The sequence below is a fragment of the Schistocerca serialis genome, chromosome 7 (assembly GCF_023864345.2).
Source record: "Schistocerca serialis cubense isolate TAMUIC-IGC-003099 chromosome 7, iqSchSeri2.2, whole genome shotgun sequence".
In the NCBI taxonomy this organism is placed as follows: Eukaryota; Metazoa; Arthropoda; class Insecta; order Orthoptera; family Acrididae; genus Schistocerca; species Schistocerca serialis.
This window is the reverse complement of record NC_064644.1, coordinates 128365645-128382846: the sequence shown is the minus strand read 5'-3', so window position 1 is coordinate 128382846 and position 17202 is coordinate 128365645. Positions and strand designations below refer to the sequence as shown.

Here is a 17202-nt window from a genome sequence, read left to right as displayed (position 1 = left end):
ATTTTGAAGTAATAGATTTAACATCAGAAGAGGCACCAATGTTAGCACTGAATAGGGGATCTTGGAGGAATTTTATAATGGGGCTATGCTCCAGACTGAAAGCTGAAAGGCATAATCAGTCTTAAATGATGATGATGATGATGATGATGATTAAATTTGTTAGACGTCTTTAGCATATGTACTCCAACTTCAACATAGTGAGATTACGCAGTGCTTAATGTTTTGGTGTCGCATTCGAGAAAAGTGGAGTTCAAAACATCGTCTGGAAATGTAGAGTTAATTTTTCCATCGTTTCCCTGAATTTGCTACGGTGAATGGCGGGTCGATTCCTTTGAAAAGCAGGGGTCAATAATAACGTCTTAACTTTATCAATTTTCGGAAATTTTCATCCGTCACACAGAAGAAATCCACCATTATTTAACAGAAATACACCTGACGTACTTGGGACTCAAACGATAAAGACACGCGATCGCTGAAAATTGATCGTCATTCTTACCTGATCTCCCTCAGAGACTTCACTCATGGTTTTGATGAGGATGTTCACTGTGACGCTGAGTGGAGGTCCTGAAACAGAGAATAATCGCTGTGCTGTACTGGCAATAACAGGAGGACAGTATAGGAATCATTATGACATATGTTCATGTAGAAAATACTTCTTACATTTTGAAGAAAAACGAAAGCAGTGAAAAATATGAGATGTCAATAATATTGTTGTAGTTGATGCGTGCTGCCGAGTTCTTGGCTATCGATTCGCATCAGCGATAGTTGCAGCGCTGGCTGCGCGACGCGAGGTCGCCAGGACGGGCTTTTAAGAGGACGTTTACGATCTTTGGCCCCAAAAAAGCATGTTCTTTGAGAATTTTTTTCTCGGGATGTGTTATAGATATCAATGTCAAATTTGGTCAAAATGTTTATTGATATTACCTCTACAAACTGGAATTTTTTCGACCGGAAATGTCGAAGAGCAAAGGCGGACGTGCCGTCGGAAAGAAACAAAATTTCGCTGTAGACCTCCACGTGCGGTATGTGTCAGGTCAGACGGCACGTCTGGTATCAAAATTGAGTTGACGTTAGGGAAGTATATAAGATACTTCAGGAGTTGTACCTCGCTTAAATTATTTGGACCATAGGAAACAAAATGGTGACCATTTGAAAAAATAGGGTTTTTTTCATCGATTTTTCGACTTCGTCGGCCAAATAAAAATATTTATAATTGATGGATCGGAATAAAAGTGGTACAACTCCTAGACAATTTAGTTAGCTTCGTCGGAAACAAAGAATCATGCCAATCGCTTCAGTAGATTTGAAGTTACCATACCGCGCCATACAAAAGAGTCATTTCGAGAAAAACGCGTTTGAAGTTTTGACTACATATAAATGCAATATTATGCAACTTACGTTCAATCTGCTAATTCGGGTCCATAAACTAGTCCTTCGTCTTCCTAATGGAGGATGTTCTGCTCGATCTGGGCCATCCTGCGCTGCTCCAAAGCCGACGTACGGCCGGTGACAAGCGGTTTTCGGTCGCTTGAATCCGGTGGTCGTCCAAATACTTGGCGAACTGCGTCGAATAGAGTCCCAGGGTGACGTCCATCGTTGCCATGGTCTTCAGAATTGTGAATACCGTTCGTCGAAGCTGCTCACTGCCAGGTAAGTCGCAATCTCCACAGTCTTCGCACCAGAATGCAAATGCTTGGGGGCTAACTTCCAAACACACGCGTTCAAACTTTCATTTACATTTTCTGATGAGTGACAAAGGCCGATTTCAGGCAGGTGCATTTTTTTGTTCAACCGCGAATGACAAACATTTCCGTTCCGTATTCGGAAAAACTGTTTCAGGGGTGAATTCTAAACACTTTTATGAATCCAAAAATGCAATTTTTTAAAAAAATCGATTTATTGAACCAAAGGGCACCGAGGCCTGACGTGCTCCTGTTTGGCGAGGACGGAACAAGCCACTGCGGCTGGCGTCCCGAAGGTTTGGTAGTGCGGAGCTTCCCCTTTTTTTTAAAAAAAAAAAAAAAAAAAAAAAAAGACGCTCAAGTTGTGCAGAATTTTGCGCGGCTTCGGCTAGAAATGTCGCAGTCTTGGGGTATGCTCCAGAGATGCATGTTAGTGGGCAAATGTGAAGCATTGTGATTAAAATTAGCAGGAGTTCTACATCTGGGCTAATACTGTTTTGTGCCCAGTAGCCATTTCCTATGTGCTTAAACTTACTGTGTGTTTAAAAGCATCTAAAACACAGAGTCGCTAAAGCCCCGTTAAAAGGTCTGTTGTGTGGCTATAGTGGTAGCCCAGCGTTGTTTATTCTGATAATTTTCGAGTTTAACGTTTGGAGCCGACACAGGCTGGTGAACTATTTTAGCAAAGGAAATTTAGCATATGAGTTACTGGTTGATTTGTGAGTGGGTAGAGCCGCCTAGTTGAAATATTCTCTGTTGTTATTATTCTTACAGCCATCTTTAATATGTTCTGGCAGTACTACCATAAGAGTGGTTTTAGAGTAATTTTGTAGTAAAATGGTTTATGTCTAGCCCTCAATCACAGCTCTATATTTCAGTTGTCAGCTTTGAATACCTTTAAAACCTTCCACCTGCAATGTTGCCAGATTTGAGGGCTTATTCATTGACAAGTCGTAACCTTATGTCTAAGTCCTTATGTCTGATTAAGTATCGAGCAGCTAATACCCTTATGATTCCACGTGTACCGGCGCGTGCCATCAGCGCTGAAGGCACCGGTTAATGGAAATATTGTTTTCCCGTATTGTGTCGATCGAGGCCTATGTCTGAGGATGTCCTGTTAGGCAATTAGCTTGAATAGTGCTTTAAATTGAAACTCTTAAGCAACTGTCTTTTCTCAGAAAAATTGTTAATCTGTTTAGTTTAGTGGCAGCTAGAATGGTGAAGTTGTTTTGAAAAAATTTTTGGGTGCTACGTATGGCCAAGTGCAAGACTTAAAAAAAGTTTTGGTGTATTCCTGATGTTAAAACGGCTAGTATCGATACGAAATGGTAAATTTGTTGGAGTCTTTAAAGACGGCTAAGCGCCGAGTTAAACTTGAAATGTAATATGTTTGTTAAACTGCTGGTGTAGTTTAAAAAATTAAGCGGCTAGTGCCGATTGAAACTGACAAACTCATTTGAGGAATTAAAGACTGCTAAGCACCGAGTTAAGCTTCATGATTTGTTTGCACAGTGTTGAGATCGATGGTAAATTTAATTTACTTTATATTGTAAGTAGTTGGCAATTTAAATGTCTGCTGCCAGTTCAAGAAGGAAAGTAGAGTCAAGTGTTTTAAGGCTGCTGCACGCCAATTAAAATTCTAGTATTTTGAGTGTTGTGTATGGCTTATGTGGTTACTCCAATAAAGCGGCTACTGCCAATAGGAAGTAAGAATCATAAATGATCATTTTAGGTGACACTGTTGAGAACCTGGGGAAATTTAAGATCTTTTTGTCTTATAATTATTTAGTAACGAAAGGCCAGTTGAATCTGGATTATTTGTTGGCTTGTGTCATTTATTTTAAAGACGGCTTGAGCAGGTTTAAACTTAATAATCCTGATTGGTCGGGTCTTGTTTAATTAAATGTAATGTGGTTAATGACAACTGTATGCTTTTTTTGTTAATAAATGTGCGCAGTGCGAAGCACGATTTTTTCAATAAAGTAAATTTCATTTTTTTTGCTTAGTGCCTTTCACTCCAGGACTCTTGTGTCCTAGCCGCCCCTATTCCATACGATATTCCCATTCCTCGTTTCCGTTGTAGGACAAAGAGGAGGGGGGGGGGGGAGGGGAGGTTCAGGAGTCATCAGTCTGAAGCCTGGTTTGTTGGAGCTCTCCATGATTGTCATGTTTGTGCTGACAACATAATTATGTCCTGTCGTTCAGTCACGGTAGCACTTCCTGTTAGCGTTTTCCATTCATTTGTTTCCTTCTTAACTGTGCGATTTCTTATTAGTGCACGTAACTTTCATCGCCCTTATGTAACATTCCATCTGAAACGATTCGATTTTCGTCTTCTCCATTTTTCCCAGGGTCCATAACTCATTTCCATACAGTGTTGCCGGCCGGAGTGACCGTGCGGTTCTAGGCGCTGCAGTCTGGAGCCGAGCGAGCGCTACGGTCGCAGGTTCGAATCTTGCCTCGGGGATGGATGTGTGTGATGTCCTTAGGTTAGTTAGGTTTAAGTAGTTCTAAGTTCTAGGCGACTGATGACCTCAGAAGTTAAGTCGCATAGTGCTCAGAGCCATTTGAACCATTTTGAATCATACAATGTTGGGCTCCGTGCATACATTTTCATAATTTTCTTTCTCACGTTAAGGCCTACATTCGTTACTGCTAAACTTCTTTTGACAGAACTGCTTTGTTTTCGTGTGCAAGTCTGCTTCTTATGTTCTCCTTGCTTCGTCTGTAATGCACTATTTTGCTTCAAAGACGGCAGAATTCCTTCAGTTTGTTTACCACATGGTCCCCAATAGTGATATTTAGAGGACAGTTAATTTATTTTCTGCTGCTCTTTGATAGTGTTCAGTCGACTGTTCATACTACCCAACAGGGCATGTAATTCTTCTCCACTTTCACACGGGATAGCTGCGTCATCAGTATTGAAATCCTTTCACCTACAATTTTAATCTCACTCTTGGACTTCTTTCATTGTGTCTTGCATATGGAGTCTGATCAGTAGAAGAGATGGACTGCATCCGAGCACTTCTCTCTTGACTTTGCACTGTCATTCCCCCCCCCCCCCCCCCCCCCCCATGATTCTTGTCCATATTTTATATTATCTTAGAATTTCGAACGTTCTACACCACTATACCTATAAAGGTATCTTTCTTATCCTGAGTTTTGTTTCCGTAACTGCCTCTCTATCGCCACTGCCTTTCCTAAAGACATACCAATCGTCATCTAACAGATCCTCAGTTTTCCCGCTTACAGGACCTGGAAAAAAAAGCTACGATATAGTTCTTTGCAGCAAAGTTTGAGCCCACCGAGACCTACCCCAAGCCTATTCTGTTTTTCGAAGGCCTGCAGCCGCCAAGTGAGCTGACCGGTTTAAAAAAAATTAGTAACCCCCTTAAAATAGCACAATGGTCGGTTTGGAACTGACGCAAGTTATTGTAATGGAGTGGTGTACATGCACGGAATTCGATTGCATGGAATCATCGCAGTGCGTAGCATCGACCTGGAAATTTGAAAGAATGGAAAAAGGGGACGCCTTTGGACTTGTCCGTGACCACAGTATGTACGCAGTTGTTCAGTTGATTGGTATATCATGGTGGACTGGCCAACGTGTCTACGAGGGATGGTGCACAACTTGGAGTCATGTGACCCAGTGTAAGATGATGTCTCGCCTTGTCAATAACAACCGGCTTCAAACTCGACGGAAAACGATGCTTTCAATGAATGCAGGTCCATGTCAACCAGTTTCCGAGTCAGCTTTACGAAGCGAATAACAGGGAATGGTCGTTTGGAGCCGGGTACATCGCAGAAGGCCATCGCTCACAGCGGCAAATAAAACTTAGTCTTCAATGGCCCAAACAACACAGAAACTGGGCGGTAGCTGAGAGGTGAGTAGCGCGGTTCAACGCGTCGCGATTTTGCCTCTTTTCGAATGATACAAGACGTCGCTGGAATGGACCATCCAGTGAGACGTTTAAACGGCAGTGTGTGGAGAATGTTGTTCAGGCTGGAGGTGATTCTGTGAAGTTTCTGGGGTGGTATACATGCCATGACTTGGGCCTACTCGTTCAGGCTGCCCGCATGTTTATTTCGACTTTTTCAGTTGACAAAGTGGTGCTCTTTCCTCTACATCACCATGCTGTGAAGATTCCTGTCGTCTATCGTGACTACAGTTGTGTTCACAAGATCGCACGCAAACATTCCTGGTTCGACGAACACTAACAAGAAACCAGGTGGAGGAGGACATTAGTGTTTTATGACCCGTCGACAGCGAGATCATTTAGAGACAGAGCAGACGCTCGGATTAGGGAAGGATGGGAAACGTAATCGGCCGTGCCCTTTCAAAGGAAACATCCCGTCGTTTGCCTCAAGCGATCTAGGGAAATAACGGAAAACATAAATCGGAATGGCTCGACCCGGGTTTGAACCGTCGTCCTCCCGAATGAGCCCAGCGTAAGAAGGATCCCCTTAAGTGAGAGGTCGCAAGATCAGTACTCAGTACGGCTCATTGGAAAGTCTTGTGTTAAGAACTATGACAGGAAAAATGTGAGCTGCTAATGACTCACCACGCGTCTCAGAAGGTCAACAGAAAACGAATGTCTGGGAGCTGCAGAGACCAACCTTCTATGGGACTTATGTATTGAATTTGTCCAGTGGTTCCAGATGGTTCGAACTGTAATGTCACACACTTTTCAGGAAGGATAGTTTGCTCTAAAGAACTATGATTTTTATACGCAGACCAGGAATCATGCAAAAACAAGTTATTTTGACCAGCTGTTGTCCAAAAGCAGTGATGATACGATAGCTGTAGTTTTCTTATGCCCATTTTCCCACTCGTGCTTGCTGTGCTGTAAATATTCTCTACGGCCCTTGCAAGATCACACACACGAGAAAGAATCGAAGGGAGGGGGGGGGGGGGGAGGAGGGGGCAGAGCACCTCCAACTACTCACAGCACAATAAATAACTTTCCAGCCAAATTAGCAGTCGACATAATTGTATGCAAATGCGTTAAGGCGTTGGTACCTTTAATTACCAGGGTTCATTACACATGCATTTTGTTTTCATATCCCGACTGATCGAAGTTGAAAACAAATTCCTTACTGAATGACCGGATAAATTTATCTCATTTATAAATTTTTGGGCAGATTCCGCAGCTTGTTGTGTGCATCGTCAAGTTGACCCTTTATTTGAAATTTCGTTATCTTACGTCTTCCAATTCTGTAGCACTGTTTGAAATTATTCAAGCATACACTGCTTCCCTTGAAATCCCTTTAATCTATGCATAACGTAGTAGGTCGCTATCATGAAATCCTTGAAACGCGCAAAGACCAGATTTTGTAACAAGTGCGCCTTTCGATCCCTTGAATATCCATAGTTTATCTTATGCATTACAACGTCCACGGTACTTTTGTTTTACTATGCTACAGATTGTCTTCCATGTACGTAGTTACGTTTAGTACCCGCTGCCTAGACAACAATTGTCCTTTACTACGTTCCACTAGAGACGGGAGTTGTGGCTCACTGTCGAGAAGGATGATGAAGTACATGACCTGTTTCAATATCGCCTTCACTTGTTAAGCACGTCTCGTCATCTTTGTATTCCTCGTGCACATTGTCCGCACAGTCGAGTGTACACGACACAACACATTCCACTGACTCTTCTTGCACAAACGGTAATGTTTCATCTGCCACTTCTTCTCACTCTGCGAAATTCTTTTGGTTCCTTTCTTACAAAATGTCGACTTCGGCCACTGTTGTTGTAGATATAATGCAATGTTTCCTTTGTTTATCGTCGGCTTTGCTCTGCTTTGTATCAACGCCACTAGCACTGTAGCGCCGATGTGAGTTATTTCTCACCTTAGCATTTCAACTACGCTCCGAAGCCTTACACTCTACTCACCACTGGATACCTCCAGTGCCGCCACCTATTACCTTTAGCAGCCAATATTGTAGTTGCGTTGTAGACAATATGTGGGGCGTCGAATGCCCTAAACTTTATTGGCCTTTTGCGATCTCTGGGGGTTCCTTGTAAGGCACCCTATCGCACATCGATTCGTCCACTTGTTACCTCCCTATTACTAATCGGCCTATCCTGCTTGCGATATCAAATTTGACTGTGGATCGCATGTATGCCTAATGGATTTTTTCTAATTGTATCAGGCTATCCTTCCCGAAGAAGTGATACCGATAAGTAGGAGGAAAGTGAACAACCGACCCTTCTTATGGAAAGTCTACTAAAAATAAAAGTACTTAAACCGAACAGGGTTATAATTTGGAAAATGAAAGTTATTTTGTGCATTCACTCACGAACAACACTGGACAGAAAGGGGTACCACTGATTATGAATCCAAAAGTTACACTTATGAACGAAAAGGAAGTAATTAACGGTCGCCAGCCCACTAGGGCAATTTACATCCAAAATCCTGTACAAGACGATGGAAAAGAAAAATATGTATTATTAAACACTGACGTGGCAACTAAAGGTTGCCACTTTTTTTACACTAATTTTAAGTGAGTATGTAATGATAAAGAAAACTGAGAAGTCACTCTGACGTTATGTTTGGCATTATATTTTGAAAAAGGCAATCGAGTAATGATTTGAAAATATGCAATTAAACTGTATGTTAGTACTGAACTTCGTTACGTGAACAATGACTTTCAGTGACCTCAGCATAACGTCATCAAAGAAATTTAGAAAAAAAGTACTTTTTACTTTGCCGTTATTTATTTTGCAGATTGGATTTCATATTATTGCCTGCACAACAAAGCCTTTCTTGCTGTCTTGAACAGAATTAAATACTAGAATACGAACTAAACCAAACAGCCATGTGCTCCAAGCTATAAGTAAAATAAATAAAACTTCTGCACTCTTAATTTGTGCATTTCTTTAGATTTGGATTTTTTCCAGTGATTGATTCTCAAACTTGAAAAATGGAACTGCTTTACTTTAGTCAAATACTGAAGCCTCTGTTCTACAACAGTTAATTGAAAGTACACTGACGCTAAAATTCTTAAAAGAGAAATTATTCATTAATAAACTGGCTGTAACTATTCAATTTGTTTTTTATGACACTCAGTTAGCATATTAGGAAAAAAAAGGAACAAGGATCCTGCTTGGTAACAATGCCTAGGGCAATGAGGACACAATCACCCTGAGTTTAACTGATTATTATTTAAATAAATCTTATCGATCAAATCACGTTCAGTTGCGCTGCAGGATTAGCCGTTAATACTTTCTACCAATGGACAGTGTTACTTAAGTGCAGTGCAAACGACGAAACTCGCAGCCGACGACGAATCTGTGTTGCTGGAACTGCTGCTGTTGTTGAAGACGGTATAGCATATTGTGGAGCCACGGCTAATTATAGGAACGGGCAATCGTAATTAATACAGCCTCTTCCGCCCGTCCACTGTTCGTACTCCTGCTCTAGGCATCTGGCCGGCGCGCCTACATGATGCCGCCGAAAATGGTACTCTCTACTGCGAGAGCGTTAACACCACACTTCCGCACACTACAAGCGCTGGAACCCGTCTTCCACTCTCTCTGCGCAATAACTCCCTACCCAAAGATTTTACAACGCACAAGTACTGCTATTATCGTTGCTAGTCGATGAAAATAACAATTCCTTTGGCTTTTTCCCACAGCTTATAAGTTTCACAGTAAAACACAGATAAATACAATGAAACGCCAACAGACTTTTACCTAAATGTACACATACAGTGAAGTAATGTCCTTACTTATTAAAAGAAAGCATTTAAATTACAAATATTTACATACAATTAAAAAAGTTTTATATATCGGTAGCAGGTGCCATGCATCTTGCACTTTAGGTGTTACACACTCAATCACCAAACTGTATTGTCATATGGAATGCCTGGGACTATTTGGAACAGCGGGTAAGACATGCCAGCTAGCATCCCTGCAATTTTTCTCTAGGGGATCTAACCATACATGAGTGGCTGCAGCTCCAGGGTGGCGCACGAAATGTGTTACCATTTTGTTTTTGAATATAAAATAAATACAATCTGAAAGGAACATATACTACAATGAAGAGCCGTCCATGGAGATTTGTTCTAACTCAGCACATGCTCAATATGTCCATCATTTCGTTTCCTAACTTCCTTCAAATGAACACTGAAGTTAGTGATTACCCTACGGCACATGTCTTCCGTAATTTCACTGCAAGCTTCAAGAATAAGTCTTCTGAGCTCCATTAAATCACGTGGACGTTTCGGGAAATTTTTTTTCCTTTAGGTACCCCCAAAGAAAAAAGTCACAGCCGGCCGAAGTGGCCGTGCGGTTCAAGGCGCTGCAGTCTGGAACCGCAAGACCGCTACGGTCGCAGGTTCGAATCCTGCCTCGGGCATGGATGTTTGTGATGTCCTTAGGTTAGTTAGGTTTAACTAGTTCTAAGTTCTAGGGGACTAATGACCTCAGCAGTTGAGTCCCATAGTGCTCAGAGCCATTTGAACCATTTTTTGAAAAAAGTCACATGGTTTGAGGTCTGGACTATTGAGGAGCCAATTTTGTCCGTCATTGAAGCGACCTGGAAACCTGAAATGCTCGTGTAAAAACTCCAATACAGTGTTTGCAGTATGTGGCCTTGCTCCATCTTGCATGAACCACTGCGTGTTGAAGGGCAAGGCAGTAGCAAGAAGCTATGAAATGAAGCTATTGCGAAACATGCTCAAATAACGCTCGCTATTCACAGTTTCTTCAAAGAAAAATGGTCCATTAGTTCGTGAGTGGAAATTGCTGCCCGCGCTGTGATCCTTGGAGCATAATGTTGTCGTTCGTGAAGCATTTGTGGGTTTTCAGTGGCCCAAAAGGGTACATTTTGTTTGTTAACCACACCGTCTAAATGAAAATGCACCTCGTCTGAAAACCAAATGTTGTTGAGAGTTTCTTCCCTATCCTCCGACCACTGAGCTAACGGTAGTCTCTGCTGCTCAGTGAGCTTCTGTGCACAGGTCATCTTGTATGGATACATATGGAGGTCACTGTTAAGAATGCGTTGAGCGGAGCGTCTGGATATTCCCAGTTGCACTGCTGCCTTTCTACGCGATTTCCTGGGACTTCTCTGTACAGCAACTCGTACCGCTTCAATATTCTCCGGCGAACAAACAGGCTTAGGCCGAGGTCGCTTCGCTTCCAATACTGTTCCTTCCTGTACAAATTTATCGTGCAACCTGTGGATGGTCTTCTCGCAAGGGACGCATCGTGTGTTAAACTGTTGTCGAAAACGCCTCTGAGTCACAACAAGGCTTTTCGTTTCATGAAAAAGTAACACAATTGCCGATCGCTGCTGTGTCGTCAGTCTTCCATTGTCAGCCATTGCTGGTTACTAGTCTCCTAGCGTCAGTATCGTGAATTACACTCATTTGTTTTTCCAAGCTCTGCTGGTACTGCTGTACCCCAGCGGGATATCTATGTGTGTCGTAAATTGTGAAAGAAACAATTGGTAACACATTTAGTGTGCCACCCTGTAGATAAGGCATATCTGAAGAATTTATGGAACTCTCTTCCTCACCAAACTGAAGTCATTATCTAAGTTAGAGATAGTGTTCCACAGCGTTAGCGTGATGTCTTACGAGGGTGAGGGTTTTTTTTTTTTTTTTTTTCGCTGGCCGGCCGAGGTGGCCGAGCGGTTCTAGGCGCTACAGTCTGGAACCGCGCGACCGCTACGGTCACAGGTTCGAATCCTGCCTCGGGAATGGATGTGTGTGATGTCCTTAGGTTAGTTAGGTTTAAGTAGTTCTAAGGTCTAGGGGATTGATCTCAAAAGTTAAGTCCCATGGTGCTCAGAGCCATTTGATTTTTTTTTTTCGCCACTACTGGACTATCGCACGAGCACAGAGGCTGACAGACACAGACTGACCTCCGAGGTCGGGCCGCAGCCGCTTGTCGTAGCGCTCCTTGTCGAGCAGCGTGTCGAGCAGGCGCGTGAAGTTGCTGCTGAGCGCGCGGTAGTCGCGGAACGACGCCTGCGCCCGGCACGCCGGCGCCGCGCACCACGCCACCAGCGCCACCACCAGCCACCACCGCATCGTCGCCGCTGCAACACAAACACACCGGCACACGCTGCAGTACTGTAGTCCGATCCACGAACGATGGCGATTCGCGCATGTGGGGGATCGGCGGGGACTCCATTGTTGGCCATTCCAAGCGATAGTTGTGGTGCGCGCATGCGCGTGCTTTCCGCTCGAAGAAAGTGTATAGCCAGCAAATTGTGTCCCTCACTTGCTTATGCAGAATTTAGCGCTTCCCACCAACATCAGCAATGACAACTCGCACAGGAATAGAAATTCACTAAACAACTCGCTACGATCATGTTTAATGCTCCCGTTAGCGACGGCATTCGCGGCAGAGTGCTCAAAAACTTCTGGTCGCTCATTGGCTGTCGGAGAATGTGTGACGTAGAGCGCAGAACAAGCCTGAACTCTACCGCCATCGTTCGTGATTCCAACTATAGTGTTGGTTGGCTATAATTAAAGTGCAGCTATTCACGGAGGTAGAGTGTGGGCTGTAATTACCGTACGGCAGATTAGCTTCGTAGACATGCCGATGCGTCAATGCAGAACCGATTTACGCTGTAATAACATTAGTTGAAATTGTAGGCACCAGGGGCAAATCTAATGTTGTACACTGTTTGAATGACATTCTAACATCTACACTTCCATTTGACAATCCATAACGAGAAGAGAGGCTGTGAGCTGTTAGCAGGCCCGGATCTAGGGGGGAGGAGGGGCAGGGGGCAAACTTGTCTATCTATCTGCCCTGGGCGGCGATTTCAGGGGACGTCGAATTCGTATTCTTGAAGAAAATGACCTTGTTTCACAAAGCGCCTAGCGTCTAGCGCATGGCGGCCTATGGATTGGTTTCTGAACGAATCATAAGTTGATTTCTTATGCGTGCATAGGGCAGCGTACGTGATGTCTCTCCAGGGGATCCCGTCGCATCAAGAAATAAAAAACTTTCCCGCAGACATAAGGGGACGGGGCTATACGAATAAGCCCGAACGGGTGAATACCAATCGCTGTTTTTTATGTTTTTGTTCGGGTGTGCGAATGATAAGCATTGTTATAATTCCAGAATGAGATTTTCACTCTGCAGTGGAATGTGCGCTGATATGAAACTTCCTGGCAGATTAAAACTGTGTGCTGTGACGCTCACAGGCGGTTCTTGAATAGGTCCTTGACAAAGGATCGGATTTCTACTGTCGAGGATTGAACGATTGGTAGAACCTTCAGACTATTCTTTACAGAATCCTGGTGACAATGTTAGAAAACAGCGTCATGTATCTGTCTCACTCTGAAGTCTCGTGCAGCGTCTCTGGACGTAAACGGGCTGCATTTTTATACATCGCTCTCAGTGCACATTAATCTTGATCTACAATGCGGAGGAAGTTGTTTTTTACCAACAATGAATGACATTAAATCAATCTGTAAACGGAAATTTATTGAAATTTCTGTTATTGTTTAAGAATTACAGTATTTTGCCTAATAGATGATTTTATAATACACGTTCCCATTCTGGTACCATTTTGTGGTCCATCATCAGTCTAACAGAATTCAAACTGTGGCGGGCTGCTGTCAACATGCATAGGAACACATTATGCCTCTCGTTTTGTAATTTGGAGTATATCTGAGAAAATAGAAAAACCCTTATTATATCACATTACTATTTTGTCTAAAAAATACCGCTAAAATTATATACAGAATGACAAACATAGATCATTTCTGAGATGTGTTAGGCATAATAAATGATACTATCCCATTCTTCACTTGAGAGAAATTTGGTGAACATGGATAAAACCATTCTGAAGCAATACGTACCTAATGTTTTGAAAATGTAGTTTCGAGAAAATGAGAGAAGAATATTCACAGTGTTTTTGACTCACCGTATACCTCTTTCAGAACATTCCAGCAGCATAATCTTGCTGGCCAGCTGCTTCTCTATCCTCTGTAAACTTCTTCAGGAGCCTTTTCCTTACTCTGGACTTAATGGTGGCTTCCACAACTTTTTCAGCTTCAACTAGTCGCTGACGATCTATGGCAGTCAGAGGAGCTATCATATTATTTCCTGGCTGGATGCCTAATTTGTCCATTACTTTTGTCCTGCTGATTACACCAGCATTGAAACAGATGACAGCATCCATCATACCCATTTTGAGTACTGTCCATCCAACAAACACTGTTTTTGGTACTCGTTGCCACACGCAGCTGTTGAAACTCTCATTAGGGTTTTGTGTACGGCCATGTAGACATTTCCTAAGCAATTTTGTATCTACAAGGTCCCTGTTCATTGGCTTTATTGTTTCCATGACTGTGGCAGGCAAGAAATGTTTATGGTGATATTCCTTGCCTGTCGCATGAGCGTGGCTGGTTTGCAGACATTTGTTAAAACAGCGTTTAAGACCAAATCAACAACTGAAAAGTAGATAAAAATACATTTTTTTAAACGGGATAAAACTGTCTTTCAGATGGACAAAAAAAATGTTTTCGAAAATTTCAGTCACTTCACGTCCAGGTTCCCTTCAGTGAAAGTTAGTTGGCCTGCCACAACAATATGTAGCTAACTTTTTGAAGTCCCTTCGTAAACAATGAATTAGCGGGAAACATTAATACGAAATCATTACAGAAGTTACATTCCAAAGTTTGGGGCTCAAGTGTTTAGGACCGATATTTGCACTTGCAGTGTGTCATAAATGGTGTCTAATTTAAGGTTCAGTAATTTTCATGCAGAAAATTAAAGACTGACGTTAACCAAAGAAAAAATAGTTTTGTAACATCAATGACTAGTGTGAGTACAGACTGTTATGCTGAAATAGTTATCCAGGAAACAATGCCTTTAATTGCAAAACAATGATTTAATGATTATCATTAAATACGACCCAGGACACTCAATTATCTGTTACATTCCAATGGACAGCGCTTCCTACGGTAGCAGAAGTTCGAAACAGACATGGGACTAGTTATATCTGTTGAAATTCCGCTGTCCACCTATATGTACCTTCTTCGCCCCTACTACAAATATTCTCTTACGGCCTTTAACTAAATCTGCGACCGCTAAATAAATATTCTAAATGAAGCGACGGAGAGTGTGTTACAATTTGTTGATTAAAATTTTATTCTGCTAGTTTACGAAGGTCATCCAGAAACTAAAGTACGATTCTGTAGCACACCCATCTCCGATCCCCCACCACCGCGATCGCAAGTGTGCCACTTAGGTGCTTCCCCCGTCTCAGTGTGAGCCGATTTTTGTTGCCGAGCGGCCAAGCTTCTTTGTTGTGTAACCTTTCGAAATAGCGGCGCCCACTGAAAACTCCGCCAAATGCGAAATGCGTAGCATCATTCGTTTTCTGAATGCACAAAATGTTCGGACTACCAAAATTTACAGGCAAATGAAGTAATTTTATGGTGACAGTGCAACGAACGAGTCTTCCGTGTCGTGAAACGTTGCCAGCAAAGGTGTTCTTGATTCAGGACAGTATGTGGCCTCGTTCTTCAACTCGAACACCGCATGAGCGTCAACGTCTAAGTGGGATATTCTTCTTACACCCCTGACTTGACACCAAATGATATTCACCTATTCACGAAATTGAAGTAATTTTTGGGTGGAAAACAAATCGCGAACTTTTGTGACGGCTCCCAAACCCAAGGTCCTCGGCGGTACTTTTGGGACAGCCACCACAAATTGTATAGGGCGTGGGTAGTGAGCAGGATGTAGCTATGTCTGTTGGCCGAAAAATAATTAGTGACAAGAGCTGCGCCAGCTAGAATGAAGAGATAACTTATGTTTATTTCTGACGAAACGTGCACCAGCAATACAAGTCCAAGTAATATCCTAGAGTAATCCGCGTACTGAGCCTAGTCGAATACAATAGCAAATATCACACTGAAATGGCTCCGCTATAAACCCCACGAAAGGCTAGCAATAGACAATCGACAATAGCCTGTCCGTCTCGGGGCCAGCGCTCCTCCTTATATGCAAAAGGCAGAGGGCGCTGCGGACCCGAGCTCAGCCATGGCGAGACCTCTTCCGTCGGCGGTAACGGCCTGAGACGCCGGCGGCCGCGACAGGAACTGTGTCCAGCGATGTCACGGTCAGGGCGCGCGTGCGCGAGTTGGTTGGTCGGTTGGTTGGGTCCGTGGATACAACACAAACGATGAAGACCTCAAACATGCAGCGACACTCTGGCTCAAATCTTTGTCAGCAGAGTACAACATGGGAATTGAAAAACTGGTCTCGTGTTACAATGAGTGCCTTGACAGTTATGGCGACTACATTTAAAAACAGAGTAAGGTACTGTAACTTCACGTTGATAGCTTTCGTTTTTATTTAGTTATGCAAGACGTACTTTACTTTCTGGACGACCTTCCTATTTTCAGGACAGAGAAAAAGCCATTGCTACAGATGAAATATGGTGCGAGTACATGATGGTTATTGGGTGTGTGTAACGTAGAGATAGCAACACGACATGCACTTGTGCCTTATCACCATCTTTTGGACTTCGAGGAACATCGAATCATTGGCATGAGAGACACAGATGCACCATACCGGCAGATCGCTCAGACTGCGATGCAGAACGGCTGGTGGCGAGATGAACGCAGAACAGCAGTATGGCAAGAAGGGAGCGCACAGATCCTTCCAGAAGGACTATACCATGAGAAGGTCGCAGGATTGGCACTGAAAAATACACGGATGACAACAGCTGAAATCCGGGCAGATTGCCACCACGAACTACCAGGAAAAGGTTACTAGAAGCTGCATTGGTTCTAGTTACCACGTGTCGTTTACGACTGACATTATAGCTATTACTAATGGGACCTGTATGGTGTGGTAGAGTCAACTTGACTCATTGAGTGGTTTCTGTCGTGTTCGGTGATGAACCTAACTTCTCTAGTATACACCAAGATGTCAACGAAGCAGAAAATGATTCAAGCGCGGAAAGCGGTTCGAGAGAAATTACTGTTTCTAAGGTTTGGGCATATGGATCGACAGCAAACACTAAGAGAGACCTTTAAGCCGGTTATTGAATCTCTCAGGCAGCTCCCAGCAAAAACGACACGATAACGATGGCGTCGCCATTGACGAATTCATAATCCGTCACACTCCTGCTCAGATAGATAGAACATTCGGCGTTAGCAGGGGAAGACCGAACATGTTAGGCATGCATCCTACAAATGTAACTACTGACACAGTACAGATTGGTGATAGACGGTTTGAGATAACACCTGGCTTAATGAATATTATTTTCCTAAGACCTGCCAAAAGAACCTATAAATTATGCAGTTAATGATAGGGGAACGTACTGTGAAATACTGCACATGACTGATGTACATAAGATCGCAAAAAGCCGGAGCCAAAAGAAATATAAACCATTATAATACCAATACTTGACGGCGAAAACAACAGCAGCAGCAGCGGTGATGGTATTTGCATTGAGCATAAAGCAATGAACAATCGAATCCCGCAGTAGATTTATTATGATGACCCCAACGAGCTAATACACTATTGGC

The 17202-nt window shown here is 43.0% G+C and overlaps 1 protein-coding gene across 1 annotated transcript in view; it reads right to left on the bottom strand.

Annotated features, from left to right (window-relative positions):
* The window catches only part of LOC126412615 (gamma-aminobutyric acid receptor subunit alpha-6-like), a 127711-nt gene that overhangs the window by 87260 nt on the left and 23249 nt on the right, over positions 1-17202 (bottom strand). The window contains exons 2-3 of the mRNA XM_050082282.1: positions 11559-11735; positions 497-564 (exon numbers count right to left, since the gene is read on the bottom strand). Of these exons, the coding sequence (XP_049938239.1) occupies positions 497-564; positions 11559-11727 (237 nt within the window). The 5' untranslated portion in view covers positions 11728-11735. The remainder of the gene's footprint in view (positions 1-496; positions 565-11558; positions 11736-17202) is intronic.